The sequence below is a fragment of the Harpia harpyja genome, chromosome 1, assembly GCF_026419915.1.
Source record: "Harpia harpyja isolate bHarHar1 chromosome 1, bHarHar1 primary haplotype, whole genome shotgun sequence".
Lineage (NCBI taxonomy): Eukaryota > Metazoa > Chordata > Aves > Accipitriformes > Accipitridae > Harpia > Harpia harpyja.
Window position 1 is genome coordinate 14,928,702 of NC_068940.1, and position 17,960 is coordinate 14,946,661.

General features: G+C 44.7%; 1 protein-coding gene and 1 long non-coding RNA gene across 3 annotated transcripts in view; both read right to left on the reverse strand.

Moving 5' to 3' along the window:
• The window catches only part of GMDS (GDP-mannose 4,6-dehydratase), a 429,715-nt gene extending 417,016 nt beyond the window's left edge, over positions 1-12,699 (reverse strand). The window contains exon 1 of the mRNA XM_052780355.1: positions 12,302-12,699. Within this exon, the coding sequence (XP_052636315.1) occupies positions 12,302-12,412 (111 nt within the window). The 5' untranslated portion in view covers positions 12,413-12,699. The remainder of the gene's footprint in view (positions 1-12,301) is intronic.
• Positions 4,233-11,867, reverse strand: LOC128138819 (uncharacterized). Of its 2 annotated transcripts, XR_008234160.1 has the most exons (5): positions 10,289-11,867; positions 8,914-9,183; positions 8,360-8,455; positions 7,739-7,812; positions 4,233-5,556 (listed from the first exon to the last, which is right to left on the reverse strand). It is a non-coding gene; the product is annotated as an uncharacterized LOC128138819 (long non-coding RNA). The 2 variants fall into 2 exon arrangements; XR_008234159.1 differs by having other exon boundaries at positions 8,360-9,183.
• Positions 12,700-17,960: the final 5,261 nt, after the last annotated feature.

A 17,960-nucleotide genomic window follows, 5' to 3' on the forward strand; every position in this document is an offset into this window, starting at 1 on the left:
CAAACAAGAGTAGAGAGTCGGGGATGGAGAGGACAGCAGTGGCAACGTAGCTGCAGTGGTGTGCGGAGGGTGCTCAGGAGGCAGGTAGTGATTTGGAAGCACCGTTCCTCTTCAGATCAACTCCAAAGCAGCAGTCTCACAGGAGCAGTACCTGTAAAAGCACTCGGTCCCCATTTCTTTAATTGCATATACACACATTTACTGCACAATATGTTCTTCTTACTAAAAGAAACAACACAAGTAATCAAATTCTGTCATCTTTGCTTAACCTAGAGAACGCTTCAGATAAAATAAATGCTTCCTCATTCCAACATGAAGTGCTACTCAGGACAACACAAGCATTAGCCCCATCAAGCAGCCACCCTAAGAACCTTTCACAGTCAACAGAGCAGATACGCATATAACCAATTCACAGCCCCAGTTTTCTTATCCCAAGGTAGGCACCTGCACTTGCTCAAACAAGCCTGGGCTCTCAATCAGCTAGAGGGTTCTCACCCACCAGAACAGCTGCCTAGACAACTCACTCAGGTGTAGGAACAGTTAAGCAAGAAGGTTCCCTCCCAAAATGACAGAATCCATCACCAGTAACACAGGCTCATACAAAGGAAATGAAACGGCTTCAATTATTTAGTGAAAGTTCACCATCACATTTTGAAGTCACACCAAGTAATTCCAAGACAAACTCAACCTACTTAACCAGTGTCAGGAGTAAGCTGTATGTCCACCACTGCAAGTACTAGTTACAACATTAACTGATGGCGAAGTTGTACGTTTCAAATGCATGTGCACGCTCTAATTTCCTGCTTTACACACCTTCATGTTAACTAAAAGTAACTTAAACCATCATTTTACAGTTCATTCAATTTATCAAAACCAAAACCACAGCATCATGGCTTACGGCATTTTAGTAGTCTTAACGTTCTGTTTGTTTTCAATTTGCCAAGTCTGTTATACTTCCCTTTAATTGACCAAGACAACAGATAGATGTGAGATCCTGGGATATGATTAAAACTGACAGTTTGTGACAGGGCTGAATTGCACTGTAAAAGGAATTAGTTACTTCCTGATTTTAAGAAAGCCCAATCTGTCATACTGTTTAAACAAGAAAAGCAACAGACAATGTAATGATTTGAAATTCTACCTATATTTCACAAAGCAAAAAAATCACAGCATAATAAAAAACACCTTTGTGGAAATGCATTATAACATGACTAAATAGTGATCCAACATAACTGCAAGAGTATGAAAGCACAAAGATATTACCAACAGAAATGCAGCAAGTGTCATTTTGGAGACAGAGTCAGTATTCAGACTCCTATTTCATTCTTGAGTAACAAAGAACTCTCAAATTAGCAAAAAAATCCTCTTATTTTAAAATGCAGAAAAAGGACTGAAACAGTTGCACTACATATTCAACTATAAAAGGCTTCAATAAGAACATAGGAACATTTAATGCATATCAGGTGACCTTTGGAATTTTAAGAAATCAAATACATGAAGCAAAACCACACACTGCAGATCAGTCTCAGATCAGCTGCAAGTATGACTATTTCCCTAAAATGGACTGGCAAGGACATAAACTGAAGTTTAACTCTTAGTCTTTATGACTTCCTTGCCTTCACATTTTAAAGAATAATTCTGCAACTTTATTTCACCTTCAAAAATCAAATTATGTATGCTACTGAGCCTGCAGACCTACAACCACAGAGCCTCCACTGCTGTTCAAAGGCCAGCCAGATTCTGAAACAGCTTCCAGCATCCCTGCAAACATTGAGGGGAAAAAAAACTAACAACTTGTAAGCAAAGAGGCTGTGAAGTTCTGCTGGTACAGACCAGGCTTAGGCTTTAGCAGAGCAACACATGACCACTGATGGCCAAATCAGCACCAACAAAGAAGCTTCTGGGCTCTGTCTTCTTAAGCGTTCTCATGGAACACAGATAACCTCACAAAGCCACCTACAAGATGGCAGAATATAATATTTTTCATGTAGGTCTGAAGAGCTCTGTATCCCTTTTATACTGTACATCTCATAGGATTTTAATAGTATTTTAATTGCAGAGCCAAACAGCATGCTAAATTTTGGCAGGAATACGTTGACAGACTACTACTGTGTAATCATGTGAAAAGTTACACTGACACCAAAACCACAATTATTTAGTTGTAGGAAATCCAGAAAGCATAGCCAGAAATTTCAGCATTTCAAAAACAAACCTGCTCCACAGTTAACATTTATGCTTTTAGAGAGCGATATCAGTGCTAAAGGCAGCACCAACCAGCAGCCAAAGACAGAGTGGCTGTTCCTTATCTTTCTAAAGGAGAAATCACAATCAAGAGGAAGCTATGGGTCACCACCGTTACCACTAATGAAGCCAGCCTTTGCTAATGCACCTAAAAAGATCCTGCGTGCATGAAACAAATGTTAGGAAAAAAGCAAACAAAATAAGCACACCCCATGACAGCATGCCTGCAATTTGACAAGTAGCAGCCTAAACAATCAGATGTTTTTTCCCCATTCCAGAATAGCACCAACAGAAGTGTACAGGTCAGGACTACAAGAGCAGTCAGATGGGACTGCACCATAGCAAACTAGAAGCATAAAAATCAGAAACAGCGTGTGTATAGGAGCAGTCAGGAGTAGTCCCTGCCTGACTTCAGGTTTTATTTCTTTCTAGACATATATACCATTCTATACACCTTGGGAAAGGCTTATTTCCATTCATAAAATGGTAAATATGTTCAAGCTACTTCTGGCATGGGTTCAGACATTGTAGGATACAATTAAGAGAACTGTCTACCCTTTTCAAGTTGCTATGTGTTTTCTGATTTTGGGGTGGCAGGGAGGGTTGGGTGGTTTAAGGCTTCCATTGCAGTATGGTGACATCCTACCTCAAAGTGCCTATGAATACCTAAGAACTGTTACAGCAGACCTGACACTGTATCTATTACCACATGCTTCAGCACTGTCCTGGAAGGTGGAGCTTTAGAGATTTTTATGTGATATACATAACACATTCAAAGAACATCAACTCCTCAGGAACTTGGAAGAGGAAAAAAAGCCAAAAGGCACATATTTAATAGCAATGCAGGTGTCAGATATGCAGCAGAGACAAGGTATCTTCTCATTACAGCAAAAGCACCCAACTAGACATTCAACATGGCAATTTTTTTCCTTCTGCATTAGATTTCACCGCAGGCTGTAGGAATTCTCCCTTGAGTTTCCAAGCACCAATAAATGGGTCAAATGACAGCTAAAGCAAAGCCCTGCAGAAACCTCTCATAAAATTTGACTGTATCTTACTATATTTAATAGTTAGTCAGATTTTTCCAGAGCAAGCATATTCCCATTATTTCAAAGGTGTTCACGCACAGCAAATGCAGCACAAGCTAGTTACCTACTTGGAAACTCTTTGCAAAAAGCCAAGATCTGTGGCATGCCATACCCAAGGCAAGTACATTTTTGCGGCCAACATACCCATTGGATCACTGCACTTAGCTGAGCATCACTACAAAGGTGTTGTGATAATCAACTTTTAACTGACCAATTTGACTGCATGATGCAAGCTGTACCATTATTCAATGCAACAGAGTTGTCTCAGTACAGTATCAAATGCTTATCAATGGTACTTAACACTGAACTAACTGCAACCAGATCATAAAGTCAATGGACAAGTCTTTAGACTTAAATTGCTTACTGTCAGATGACATTGAGTTACAAAGCAAAATTCGTGTTTCCCATTTTAAAAAAAAAAAAAAAAAAAAGAGAGACTTTAACAAGAAATACTCCTGAAGAAGGAAGCCTGCCTTAGGTATACCACTTTGTGTGTATTTGTAAATAAATGAAAAGAAAAATTGTTGCAACATTTACATTGCATATGAGGAAGTTCAGCTGCTTAATGACACATGTAAAAAGCACAGGTTACAACAGATAAGCTAGTTTACACAAACTTGTTTGGCAGGCTTTACAAAAGCTTAATTATGGATTTAGATTGTGAAGTCTGTGCACACCCTAGAAATGGAACAAGCTATAGGGGCTTTCCAGTAATAGAGGAGACTGGAGAGAACTCCACTCTTTTACCTCATGTCCTATAGCTTTGCTTAATTGAAAGTTTTGGACATAGCTGCATCCCCCAGTTCATATACATATGACCCAAAGGAATTCCTTAGCTGAGGTCCTGAAAAAACAAATCAGTGAATTCATATGAAAGAAACAGGAGGTGACAAAAATATTAAGAAAAAAAAAATCTTTTATTTTGCTCATTTGGCTAAAAAGCAATTAAAGTAGCAAGAAGAGATTCAGAGCAAGAAAGAGCACACACCTGTGAGAGGAAATTAGACATCTACCACACTGCTGACTTGCTCTTGTGTCATTGTTCACCTAGTGCTTCAAGGAAACCATGCATTCCAAAATAAGCCTGAGTTGTGCTGCAACAGTGGAGAAGCAGAGCTGACAAGTCTGTAAGAACAGATACTTAATCAGGACTCTACTCCACCCAAAAGTCTGAGGAAGCTGGGATAAAGCTGCTAGAAATTGTCAAGAAAGAGAAAGTACTTCCTGCCTCCCAGACTAAATGAAAGCATAGTTAAGTGCAAAGAAACTCAGTCTCAGTACTCCTCAGAGAATTAAGGTGTGGGCAACAGGAAGCACCACTAGGATGAATACCCATATCACAACTGCACTGAAAAACCTTTTATTCAGTTTTCTTGGATTACAGGGATCAGAGCGGTAACCTTTGATGTGTTCTTCACACAGGCCAGCAGGTTTAAGTACTCCATTTTCCTTGTCCTTCTGCATAGCTACCTATTTTCTAAGAAACTGACTCCCTTGTGCAGAAACTCAACAGCCAAAAGGATCTGAAAGAGACAGAGGAGAAAAGACCAAAACTTAGTGGGGGAGTATGAAGTCACAGGAAAAAGGTTTTCACAGGAGTTCTCTCTTCAGTTTGGATTGGCTGTAGGTACATAGAGAAGAGGATGCTTCAACTCTTTAAAAATTTAGGAAATAGAAATACAGGTTTTGTCTACACTGACAGTCACCAATCTTCATTAAACTAAAAAAAAAAACCCACAAACCAAAAAACCCAAGACTAAGCAAGTAGCATGCTGCTGGCAACAGAATATTCTGCTCTCCTTGTCAGTCTGGGCAGAAGTGGCAATAGCTCCCTATGACTGTCCATAGCATCAGAATCTTTCATGATAAGTGTTGCTTGGAGGAAGTCAGCTTCCCAAATCCAAACTGGGTACCATGCTTCTATCCATTTCATATCTTAGCACCATTAACATGAACTTTATCATTTTATTTTTCCTGGAACATTTTCAGTATTTTATCTACTTTCACAGCAGGTACACATCACAGTATACAGTACCTCGTTCACTTGCTGTTCACAATGTTTTTTAATCCACATCCTGTACATATCCTGTTCAAACAGCAAGGAATCAGATTGCCTGCACTGGTCCTTGAGTTAATACCTGCTGGCTGAGCCAGGCTACCAGAACTTCCCTCTCCAGTAAACAACTAGAGAATAGACTTCACTGGCAGTCACAAACACTGAGTAAAGCTGTGCAAAGATGGAAAGAAAAAAGGGAAGTTAATACATCAAGACACACATGAACTAATCCTCTATCAGCCATACATTTTACAATGAATATCTTCTAGCTCACTTAAGTTCAGACACCACTACTAACTGCACTATTCTGAAAGGCAATGGAATACAGCTGGGCTCCTCTGGGCAGGCACAGAGTACAACCAATATCCTGGACTCCCAGTTCTTGAAGACAAAAGCCCCACCAGTTTGCACATATTGTTGTAGAGTATGAAACACAGATGAAAGAGTAAAGCATTGGGCCACATACTTACAGATTCCTTTGGTAAAAGGTCAATGCATTATCTGAATTAGACTATGTGGTAACCTTCCTCCATTCAAAGGGGGAGCCAAGACAATCAAAATTCAGGCATCTTTCTAAAAATAGGACCTGTTTTCAGATATTATAGTCTCCCACTTCGGTATTTGTTATACTACTTTTCAGTAAAATACCTTTTTCTCAAGAGTTTTGGACAAAACTTATTTATACCCTGTAAAGGGAAAGACCTGGAATTATATTTTAGGCAAGCTTGGGTTTCATGCCACAGCCATTACTCATTTGCTGCAGAGTTTTCAACAAGCCACTTATGCCATCTTGTCACAAATTGCAGGTGTTCAACTTGTGATACTGTGGAGGACTCAGAGTCATACAAGTTTGCGCTGGAAGGGACCTCTGTGGATCACCCAGTCCAGGATCCCTGCTCAAGCCAGGGCCAACTAGAGCAGGCTGCTCAGGGCCATGTCCAGTTCAGTTTTGAATACCTCCAGGGACAGACACTCCACAACTTCGCTGGGCAGCCTGTTCCAGTGCTTGACCACCCTCATCAATTAAAAACAACCCCCAAAAAACCCCGAAGACCACACACCTTCTCAAGTTTAAATGAAATTTCTTGTATTTCAGTTTCTGCCCAAACTAGTGTTCCTACATCTCTGCATCCTCAAACTAAGACAAGGATGTTCAACACATCTGAAATTCTCACTCAAGACAACTCTTGGTTACTCAGAGACAGCAACTGAAATAGCATACCTGCTTTCAAGCAAGACAATATTTGTTTAAATGAAAAGGCAGAAATACTAATATTTAGCTTTAGCCAGATGCCACGACAATATTTGTTTTAATGAAAAGGCAGCAATGCTAATATTTAGCTTTAGCCAGTTTCAGCAAAAACTATCCTCCTATTTCTATGCAGAAAAGCAATCCTTTGGATTTTATCCTTCACCTGGCAAACTCATGTCCTCTCTCTGGTACAATAGGCTATAATGTTTCTCTATATCTGCCTTCCAGGTATAGACACACCCCCCCAGTGACAAAGATTCCTACCTCACCGCTTGATCACAATACTTAAAAAAAAAAAAAGCTTTTTAGAAAAGTTGTTTAACTGTTTCCTTTACAATTCTCCAATAGCCAAAGTTCTTTTAGCCACAGAGTATCAAAGAGTTTTACAGCCACACTCCATACCAGCTATTCATTACTTTTTTTTTTTAAATGTTAAGCAATGAGTCACATTCTTTTATTACTGTTAGTTTGCCCCACAGAGTCTGTCCTGCTTTCATTCTCAATAGCCAGATTTAAAAAAAAAAAAAAAAAAGAGAAACCCAAAACAACTTAACCTCAACTGACAACAGCACATCTTGCTTTCTCAGTATCTTTCCCCCCACCTCGATATAATTAGCCTCTCAAACTCTGAACTGTAACACCTGCATAAAACTTGCAGTACACATGTATAGGCATTTGGTACATTACAGAAATAGTAAAGGCCATAAGCAACTGATTGAACTTCTGATACCAGAAAGACAGAGGCAGACCCCATATTCTACCTATGTCAACCAACTAAAGAGAATGTTCTTGCATTTCTGCATGCACACTTGCCAGTCATATTTACACTATCTTAGGGTTTGGTTGAAACTTCTGAGGCTGCTACCTTACGTTTTGCCAAATGGAAGTTGAATTTGGCAGAACCGCAGGCAAGGCAGCAGAAGCTGGGGCTAGTACTGCTGCTGTAAGAGCTCTCACAAGGCAGAAACACAACTGCTTGCTTCATCTACAATTTGCAATAGCCTCTGGCCACATGTTGACACTCAAGTTCTAGTGCATTGCTTCATTCAAAACTGAGATTTATAAGTGTTTGTTGAATGATCTTGGTCTACAAACTCTTACCTTACTGTCTCTCCAAGTAAAGCACAACAGCACCAGACACAAGATAGACATTATTCATGCTCATAATCCAGTGACTGAGGGGGAAAAGTAGAAACATCAACATATAACCTCGTAGTTACTCAGCCAGAGTATTTCTTGGTATTTCTCCAAGAAGTCAAATATCTACTCTTACAAGCACCAACATACAGAAAGACAATCAAACTGATTGCAGTGCAATCAGACTTTCCAGAAAGGTATTTAAATGCAACTTTAATAGACATTTAGTCACAGTCCCTAGAAAACAATTCTGTCAAACAAGTACTGCTTTAGCAGATCCCCCAAATAAGAAACAAGACATATCTGCATAACTAGAATTAAATTTGTTAGTTATACTGGTATTTGATTCAAAACTCCCATTTTTACAGAGTAATTCTTCAAGGTATCAAAGTTTGAAGAGTCCAGCACATCTATTTTGCATTGTGAAAACACTCTTCTAATAAAAGTCACATTCTAGTTTTGTAAAAAAGTATTTTCATTTTAATACACACAACAGGCTTGTTTCATTTGAAATGCTCTTCCTTAAATGAAGAAGAAAGTGCTATGCATTACTCACAAGTAGCCTACCAGCAGACCAATACCTACGTGACACTTCAGAAATGTATTATCCATCCAACCACAGCAACTGCCTCGCTCTGGAAGTCATTTTAGCAAAACAGTGAAGTGTGGTTCATCCCGCTGCTGTGGTGTGAGAAAGGAGATAAGGGAAATCTCAATACTGCAAAAGGAGCGTACAACACCACCAGCTATGTGCTTAGAGCCTCTTATCAGTAATGCAAGTGGTAGAATGATACCGATTTCACCCTAACCCCACGGGTAAATGCATAATTTGTAGAGGTTCATTTATCTGCTTTGATTTCATAGAGACTAAGGTCCAGTCCTTGCACCCAGAATGCCGTTTTTGAGTCCTGACCATACAATTACAAAAATCGTTTTCCTTTGTGGTTTCACTACGCATATTGCAAACTCCTGTTATTTGGCCAAATGTCACAAAATCACCTTCCTATCGGTAACACATAGGCCCTTGCAGAGACCTGTCCTTTTAACATCTTGTATCTAGAAGAGGAGCAAGCCATGTGAGCTGGTTTTGTTAAGTGGTGTAGTAAGCTGGCACACAGCACAAGCCTCCAGTCACTCACTATACAGTAGAGCTTGCGTAGACAGCCCATCCTATTCTGGAATCCTGTAAAGTCTTATGAATCCCATTAGAAGTCCATGAATCGGAAGTTACAGCTGTGCCATACCTCCATGGTTAAAAGTTAAAAGCTGCATCATCCGTCAATTGCCCCATTGTCAAAATACAGCCCTACCTGAGCTCAACTCTTTGTCCACCATAGCAGAAAAAAAAATCCCATCTTTTGTCAGTGGAAAAGATGGACAATCCAGATGTTCACAGCTACACAGAAGTTCTGAAAAATAAAATGAGTTGTCTGATTTCAACACTATGATTAAGCACACTTGCTGTAGCATCATCTCAACTCAGGAAGGGCTGCTACAGTTCAAGCAGCACCTTGCTTGGCCCAAGAGTACTCTAAAGACAAAAGCACAACTCCACATTTGCCTAAAATCGTCATAGCCCAGTTAGCTCAATACTTATCTCTCAACTGCCCTTGTTCCAGGAACCAGGCACTACAGGGCCTTAGTTCAGCAAATGTTCTCAGAGTACACTGGCCACACACAAACAAAAGCAGGTTCCTTATAGAATGCAACTGTGCCAACTCACTTTTAAAAGAAATTTGCTGTATCAGAAGGCCACAGTTTAAATAAGGGGAGTTTACCATCCGATTCTGTTCTATAACTTCCTCAGTCTGAAGGGATCCAAGCCTTTCTCTCTCACCTTGAAAGAGCACCAGTTCCAAGGAACAATGTGAAACATACCAACTCTCTTTAGCCCAGTAATTAAAGTAACTACCTGGGAAAGACAAAGCCTGAGGTCTAGCTTCCACTCCAGCATATTTGTACATTTTACACATGGTAATTAAGTTTAAAAAACAGACGGCACTAGGACTTTCTCCCAGGAGGTGGGAAATGCAAGTCTGCCTATTCTCAGGTAAGAAACAGAATCCGGGTGTCCCATTTCTGGGTGAGGCCTCTCCACATACAATGAAAGCTATTATGTAAAAATAAAGAAAGGGAGTGAAAGAGGGGTAAGGAACTAGTACTATGGTGACTTTCTTTAAAGTTCATCTAAGAAAAAAGGGACAAGGACTCCTAACAGCAGATCTCAAAATGATGGAGGACTACGGGATCCCAAAAGAGGCCACCCTCAACGTAAAAATTCCATCCTAAGCCAAGAGTTGATAGCCTTCTCACTAAAGCACTCAACCTCACTGGCTAACTTTCAAGTTTCCCAGGCCTTTACTAGCTCTGGTTCTCCACACGTTCCAATGCTAAATAATAGGCCTGACAAAAGTTAAATTAAGATGGAAGAGCTGCTTTGAAAATAGAGAAAAAACAACAGAGCGCACAGTACTGAAAGAATCAGGGCATTGTAGCTACGGGCCTCTAACTTACTATCTTTGATGAAGCAAATGTACTTCTGTCAACAAACTGGAAGACTGTTCACACAGCACCAAAGTAGTCCTTGGGAAAGCTCTGACTGTGCTTTTGCTAAAAATAAACATCAAGCAAAAATGTTAGTACACAGAGATTATTAGTTTTTCCTCTTCTCAGACATACTTATATATGTCCTTGTCAGACAGCCACTTGGAGGGGTTTCCTCAGCCCACTGTTGGCAGACAGCTGCTAAACCATGGGAAGAACACACACCAAGAAGTGTTATAAGAACACATGAGAACAGACATAATGAGGTAAAACATGAACAGCAGGTGAACATTCAAAGTATAGTGCAGGTTCTCTTAGATAACAGATGAAAGCTGCTACAATACTACATTGTCTCTCAATTTACTCCCTCACAAAGGGTCAGGTGGCTGCTCTATTATAAAAAAAAAAGAGAGAGCATTGACTAACACTGTCTCAGAGTGAAAGAGCAACATGTTTGTTTTGACTTTTCCACAATGCTCATGGCCTCCTAAACAATCCACACCAGCACCTCACAAGTGGATCTGCAAGTATACCATGACGAGTCACAGTTGAAGGGGAAGAAGTTCTTCCATGTACGCAGCTGTCGCTGATTAAATGCAAGCCATAAAGGAAAAAAGCTGTTCCACTGGGATTCTAAGATGAGCATTAATGCTTACTATATAACATTACATACTTAACAGGTTATACCAATCACAGAAGATACACCCTCAGAGCAGAAGTCATTCAGCACATTCCAAGCGATAAGCAATGTGCAAGCAGCACAGTTTTTTTCCAGGCAGTGGGCAACACATACATTGCAAATTAAGGTGTTCCTCAAATATGACTAATCATGTCCAGAACAGCTTTCATTTAGCACCCACTTGCCAGCAAAGACACAACAATGCAGACCTCTGTGTGGACAAACAATCCAACCCAAATATCCAAGCTGCCTGTTGGGACTGTAGCAGCAAAAGCTACAAACTGCATACATCAACACTCCTGCAGGTCTCACCAGGTTAAAACTCACCACCGGCACATCTTTTTTTTTTTTTTTCCACAGTGCAGAAGTTGCTCCAAGGGAAACTGTGTTTTTTCTTTCCATGTCCCCTTTCTCCTGCACCTTCTGCTCAAAGCACCAGGACTCTGAGAGCATCATTAACCCTACGAGTAATACAGCCAGAAAAAATTGGAGACTGCAATGAACGCACATGGATACAAAACAAGCGGCCTAAGGAGATGCTTTTGTCATCCATTCAGGTCTGGGTATAAAGCAGGTACTGACTGTAAATGCATGGCTGCCCAGTACGTCAAAGGGACAGGTGACAAAGAGCCCCTCTGAGTGACAAGCCTGCTCAGATCAAACTTGACTGCAGGCTGCCTGACACCTGCACTGGTACCACTGCACTGCTACCTTCACCACTTCAGACCACCAGGATGAAGAGTCCCAACACTGGCTCCTGGTACTGTCTTTCCTCTGTGTGGCTCTTTTCTCACTGTTGCTCACTTCACACCTCATCTCAGCACAGGTTTAGCCGATTTCTTACAAATTCCTGGTAAAGGTTACTATAAGACAGTCTAAAGCCGAGATATAAAGGTGATGCACACCCCCCCCCCCCCCACACACACACACACCTGGTGAAAACCACTTCGAAGCCCCAGGCAAACAAGCCCTAGCCACACGTGGGTGAGGCCAGAGCAGCCTTCTACCTCGGGGCGGTCTGTCCGTCCCTGACCCGGCTGGGGCTGTCAGAGGGAGCCGCAGAGCTGGCGGCACGAACGGTGAGGGGTACGGGGACAGCCGCCCCCTTACAAGCGGCTTTAGGGGCTGGGAACGGAGCCGGGGGAACGCGCCCCCGGCGGCCCGGGAGGGAGGGATGGACGGAGGGAGGGAGGAAGGGAGGGCGGCCGCTGCCTGCAAACGCGAACGCGGCCGGCAGCCCCACGCCAAGCCCTCCGTCGCGGCTGCGAGGAAAGCCCGGGAACGAGGGGAGCCCCCACCGTTACCTGCCCGGTGATGCCGGTGATGAGAGCCACCTTCCTGCCGTTCATCTCTTCGCCGTCGTCTCCCGGTGCCGCGACGCAAGCACACGCCTCCGCCGCCGGCTGTGCCGCCATCCTCCCGGCGGCGGCGGCGACGACGACGGCGGCGGCGGGCGCGGCCCAGGTGCGGAGATAACCCGGGTTGGAGGCGCGGCCGCCGGGAACAGGCTCACGGCGCTGGGGGCGGGCACGGAGGGGAGGACGCTGTACCGCCCCGAGCGCGGCTCGCACATGGGCTGCCGCCACCCGCGGGCTACCTCCGCTGCTCCGGCCGCCGCTGCCGCATTTCCGCGCTCGCTGCCCGCCGGCGACTCCCGCCCCGCCCCGCGGCGGCCGCAGGTGCAGCCCCGCCGCCGCCGGCCCGGCCCCCGCGCAGGCGCACTACACCCGCCGGGCGGCTCAAGCTCGCGCCCCGCTTTAGCCACTCCTCTCCGCGCCTCGCCCCGCCCCGCCTCGGCCCCGCAGCCAATCAGGAGCCCCGGCACTTCCTTAAAGGAACGGGAGGCGCGGCGCGCCGCGTCCGAAGGCGGGCGCGGTGATTGGTTGAGAGCAGGCAGCGGAGGGGCGGAGCTGCCGACTTCCTGACCGCGTGTCGGGGAGGAGGGAGGAGGGAGGAGGAATGCGACGGCGGCGCCACGTGAGATGAGCGGAGCGGGCCGCGGCCCCGCCCCGCCGCTGGCGCCGGCGGCACGGAGCGCACAGCGCCCCCTGCGGCGTGGAGGAGCGGGGCGCATTAAGGCCCCGGCGGGCAACCGTAGGGGCCAGCAGCCCCCGGGCCCGTCGGCGCCCCGCCGGGCCAGCTGCCCGGCCCGCGGGGCCTACCGGCTGTGTTCGACATCAGAGAGCAAACCCGGGAGTGCCCCAGCTGCAGCAGGCAGCTCCAGATCAAAACCGACTCCCTGTGAGGCAGAGGATGCTCCGGCCATCAGGGAGACAAAGAGGCTGGTCCTCCTGGGCTTTTCCCCTTGTGGAAGTACTTGCTTGTAAAGGACCCAAGGACTTCTGGAAAAGGGATTGATAATAGATATTTCTTCTCCTGATGAAACGCCGAATCAGCCCCCTCTTTTACTGAGGCAGCATGCAGCTCTACCTACAAGGAAGAAGGGGCCTGGCCGTATGTTCCTGTTACGTTACCCGAATTGCATCCCCAAAGGCTGTCGCACCTCATGGTATGCTTGGATCGTGGGACCACTGCATATGCAGACGATCGTATTACTATAATTTTACTATTATTATGGCTTATTACAGCATGTTGTCAAAAATTACCCGGTGTCATTGAAAGGCCATAATACACTAAAAAAAAGATGCGGAGTTTGGCAGCATACTGTCTTTAAACTGGAACTGTACTCTGAAATCCTGAATGCATTCTTGCACATAGCTCCCCTTACTCTCAGTTTAAATCCTCTCCTTGCAGCCCTGTAATCTGTGATGGAATGGAGAAACTGTATTGTGTCACGGTGTCATCCCAATCATACCATTTCTGCGTCTTGTTTCCAAAGCCTTTTCCTGGGCACATGCCGTTTTATAAAGTCAGCAACATTGGCGGCTACTTCTGCAAACTGATTTCATTCCACTAGTGATTGCTTTATGGGTGTACAATCTCAGATTCAGAAGAGGAGGGACACCACAAACAATATGAATGCCACCCTCTCGGTTTTAAAATGACACTGGAGACACAAAAAGACAAAATTCTGGGAGTTTCAGGACTCCGTACACCAGAAATAAGGCACAAAAATTATTTTTGTTTTAAAACTTAGGATTTGAGAGTAGAGGGAGTTAGGATCAAGTTTTCTTTATTTACTTATTTGTATAGATCATTCCCTCTCCTGCTAGATCAGAGCAGCATAAAGCAATGCATGAGCTACAACATTAAAAATTGTCCTTTATGTAGCCAGGTAAGCTTGTCATTTCTAGCTTTTGCTGGCAGTCCATTAAATGTAGTCCAAAGTAAAGTTTGCTGCCTTTCTGTGTTCTGCTCAAGAAAGTGGTGAGTAGGGCTGACAATGCAAGTCCTGAAGCTGGACTGGAAGAAGAGTCCCCATCACTGGGGCCTCCATGTGCAGCTAATAGGCTTTTTCTGGTCACTTTTTCCAAACAGAATTTCTCCTACCTCAGTTGTCCAATATCCCACAAGAACTATTTTTCAGATGTAGCAATTTTCTTGACTGTTATTCCCAAAAGCACTGCACCCGAGGGGGGAAGCCAGTTCACACCTTTCATAACTTGCCTGATTAATCAAGTACATCATTGAATGACCACCTTGTCCTATGATTGTACTCTCAGGTGACAGGCACCTTGGGCTCTTCCCCTCTTCAGAGCAATAGCTTTCTTTCCTACTCATCATGTGCACTCCCGAGTGATTCAGAACAAAAGACTCTGCAATCTGTGTCACTTTTGCAATGGGACCGTCTCAGCCAGGCTGTGCTGAGAACACTTTAGCAGGGTTCATACTTGTATTTTTGGTCAATACTAATACTAGAAACAGACAGATGAAGCCAGACAGGATGCAGCCCAGTTCAGGTTCCAGCTGACTGAAGGAAAAAAAAAAAAAAAAAAAAAAGCCTTTAACCTGTTTAAATTTCTGTTCCATTTATAAGTCTGGCAGTAGTAGTTGCAGACACTGTTAGCCAGCTACCATAATCCTGCTAGGTCTGCCCCTGGCATGCACTGGCGCACATTCCAGGTTTAATGCACAAAGACCGTTCTGTCACCAAAGTCTTCCAAGGTACGTTTACAGAAGAGACTGAAGGCTCCATTGTGGCACAGGTACTAGGTTTTACCTAAGTTGCTCTGGTGTCGACAGCAATTTATGACAGACTGCAGCTGAAAACTGGACCAGCAGCCCCCAGGGACCCCGGAATTAATATTCACTCTGAGCGCTAGCCTGCACTGATGTCTTCTTGCTGCTTCCAGCACCTGTACCATTGCACGTGCTACCTGACTTAAAGCTATGTCTGCCCACACTGTAATCGCTTTTTAACGCATCTGTGTGGACCTGGCTTTGGCCTCTAAAACTGGCAAGGCCCTCGTGTGAAGAGGAGGCAGCAGACTGACATGCATCTGCCCTTCCAGCCCCCTTGAAGCCCTGTAAGAGGAGATGCATATGTGAGCATGGGTGTCCAGTAAAAGTTTTATGCCCAACAAACTCTGAGGAAACAAAAACAATAGCATGTGCGGCGTTACCTTTAAAGCTGTCACCCCAAGAACTGGGGAGAAAGAGATAGGAAAGAAGGATGGAGAGCACAGCTGACTGAAGTCAAACTGGTTAAACTAGGAAATAATGGAAAATGAGCAAAGAGGAAGCAGAGAGGGAAAATTAAAGAGAAATGTTGCTGAGAGTAAGGAAGAAAGGAATAATAGGAGGAAAAGACTGAAGTGTATTAGATTACAAAAATTACCATCTTAAATGTTAAGGGAAAGGGAAAAGGAGGGAGAATACCCACACACTGACATTTTATTACACTTGATTACCACATACATTACAATCCTCATGAGCTCAGTGTTTGAATGGGGAGGGATGTGGCCGCACTGCTGATTGGTATTTGGAAAGGTAGCTGTGTGAGGTTTAAGAATCTCATGTGAATCCATTGTAAGTGCTTGCAGGAAAGACGTAACCTTACTTTAACTCCAGAAATAAAAATTACTGATTTAAAACACTGGTGTTACTCACTGTGGGACAAAGGTATCCTTAGTATTATTTCATTAATAATGTCACCCATACTAGGGTAGCTGTGGTAGAAGTCAGCGTGATACCGCTGTATCCTGTTCTGTACAGGAGTTAGAATTTGTCACTGGGCCAAGTGAAGCCTGCTTTCTCTGCATCACTCAGTGCAACAAAGGGGAAAACTGGTTATTTGTCTTTCTCTGAGGCTCTTCTGAATGATCGGCATCCACTAGTTCAGGCAACTTCTGCATCATGCTGCCATGAATTCCATCAAAGCAGTGGCCAGGGGTCAGAGACGACCCCTGGCCAGAATACATTGTACTTTGCTTACCTTCAGTTACCAAATACTTTGGATCCTGTCCCCGGCTGTGAAGTCCATGGTGGCATCTAGGGATTGTTCAAAACCCCACCAGAGCTGGTTCGGAGCCTGCAGAAAGGGAGCCAGTGGAGGATGGATAGTGCATCTGAGCTCACTTTCCTTCCTGAGGAGCTTTTAGTTTATACAGGCAGGCAAGTGAGGGCACTGTGGTAGGCCCAGAAGAAGGTACTATAGAAAGAGTTTCTTTTTCTACTTGCTGTTTTAAAGTAATGGCAGAAAATGATAGCATTCATTGACTTCACAGAGCTAGAGAGCTGTGGAAAGGGATGTGGAAGAGGAGGGAAGGGGGAGTCCAGGGGTGATCCATCGCGATGTGAAAGAAGGTGCAGATGTTGGAGTGCGAGTAAGCAGTTGCAGAGGGAAGAGCACCAGATCTCATGAGGAAGTAAAGAGAAATGAAGAGTGGGCAGAGACAAGAGGATGAATGGAGAGGAAGCCTCATAACTGTTTTTCTAAGTGTTGGCTTGAATATTTGAGGGCATGTGGAGTGACCCACAACCTCAATGCCCTGACATGGCAACTGGCAGGTGGAGCAAAACCGGGAGGATTCAGAGGGTGGTTCTGGACGGTGAGCCTCGAGGCCAGGGCCTGGAGATAAGCAGCGCTTTGATATCCCTTGCCTTTCAGGTGGTTTTTGTGCATCTGACAAATCTTGCATTTCAGACCTCTCCCCACAGACTGTCGTATTTCTTTCCAATAGGACCTTCCAACAGGACTGCAGACGCAGTTGTGAGAAGTTGAGACATCAGTGCCACAACTCAGAATTACAAAGGGGGGTGAAAAAAATTTCTGGCAGTACTGGCTCCCAGCTGGAGCTCTTTTGTGTTCAACATTCGTGGCCTTTGCCCAGCCCACAAAGTACTTGCAGCCTCCTTTTCCTCTTCGCAAGTGCTTGCCTGCTTACTTTTGAAGGGGCGGGTAAGATTTGCCGGATTTGCTAACTTCTTGGCAAAGATGCATCCTTTGAAAGGCAGAGACCCAGCTCCCATTGGTGCTGTCACGGTGTGATTTCTACAGCACTCTGCGCAGCATGGTGTTTCAAAGGCAAAGGCAGTGCCAGTGCCGCATTCCTCTCTCACATGTATCTCCTGCACTACAGTGAAATGATGCTATCCAGCAGTAAAACTGATGGAAGAGCAGGACCCAGGTTGAGCATTGTGCCACCATTTGTTTCCATCCTAAAGGTTTGCGCCTGGAAGTTTTACTCGAGACTGGAACGGCACCATGAGCGGGCACACGCATCGCGATCCCTCCTGTGCTTGGTGCAGGAACAGCACGGGCCTGAAGAAGTGGGGATGCTGGCAGAGCTTTGTGCGGGCTTTGCACTTCTGGATCACCGAAAAGGCCGCTGTCCAGGCCAGTGGAATGGAAGGAGCCTGCCCACGTTCACTGTTTCACAAGGGAAGGCTGGGGCAGGCCTCCTCCTCTCGGCTTGATTACATTTTCTGTGTGGTCAAGAGGGGCCTCGCAGCGGTGGTGGGCTACATTCGGTAGCCTCAGGCGGACCGGCAGGGCTGCGGGGAGCTGGAGACCAGCCCTTCTGCAGCGGTGCTGGGGCAGGGGCTGACGGCCCCGGGGGC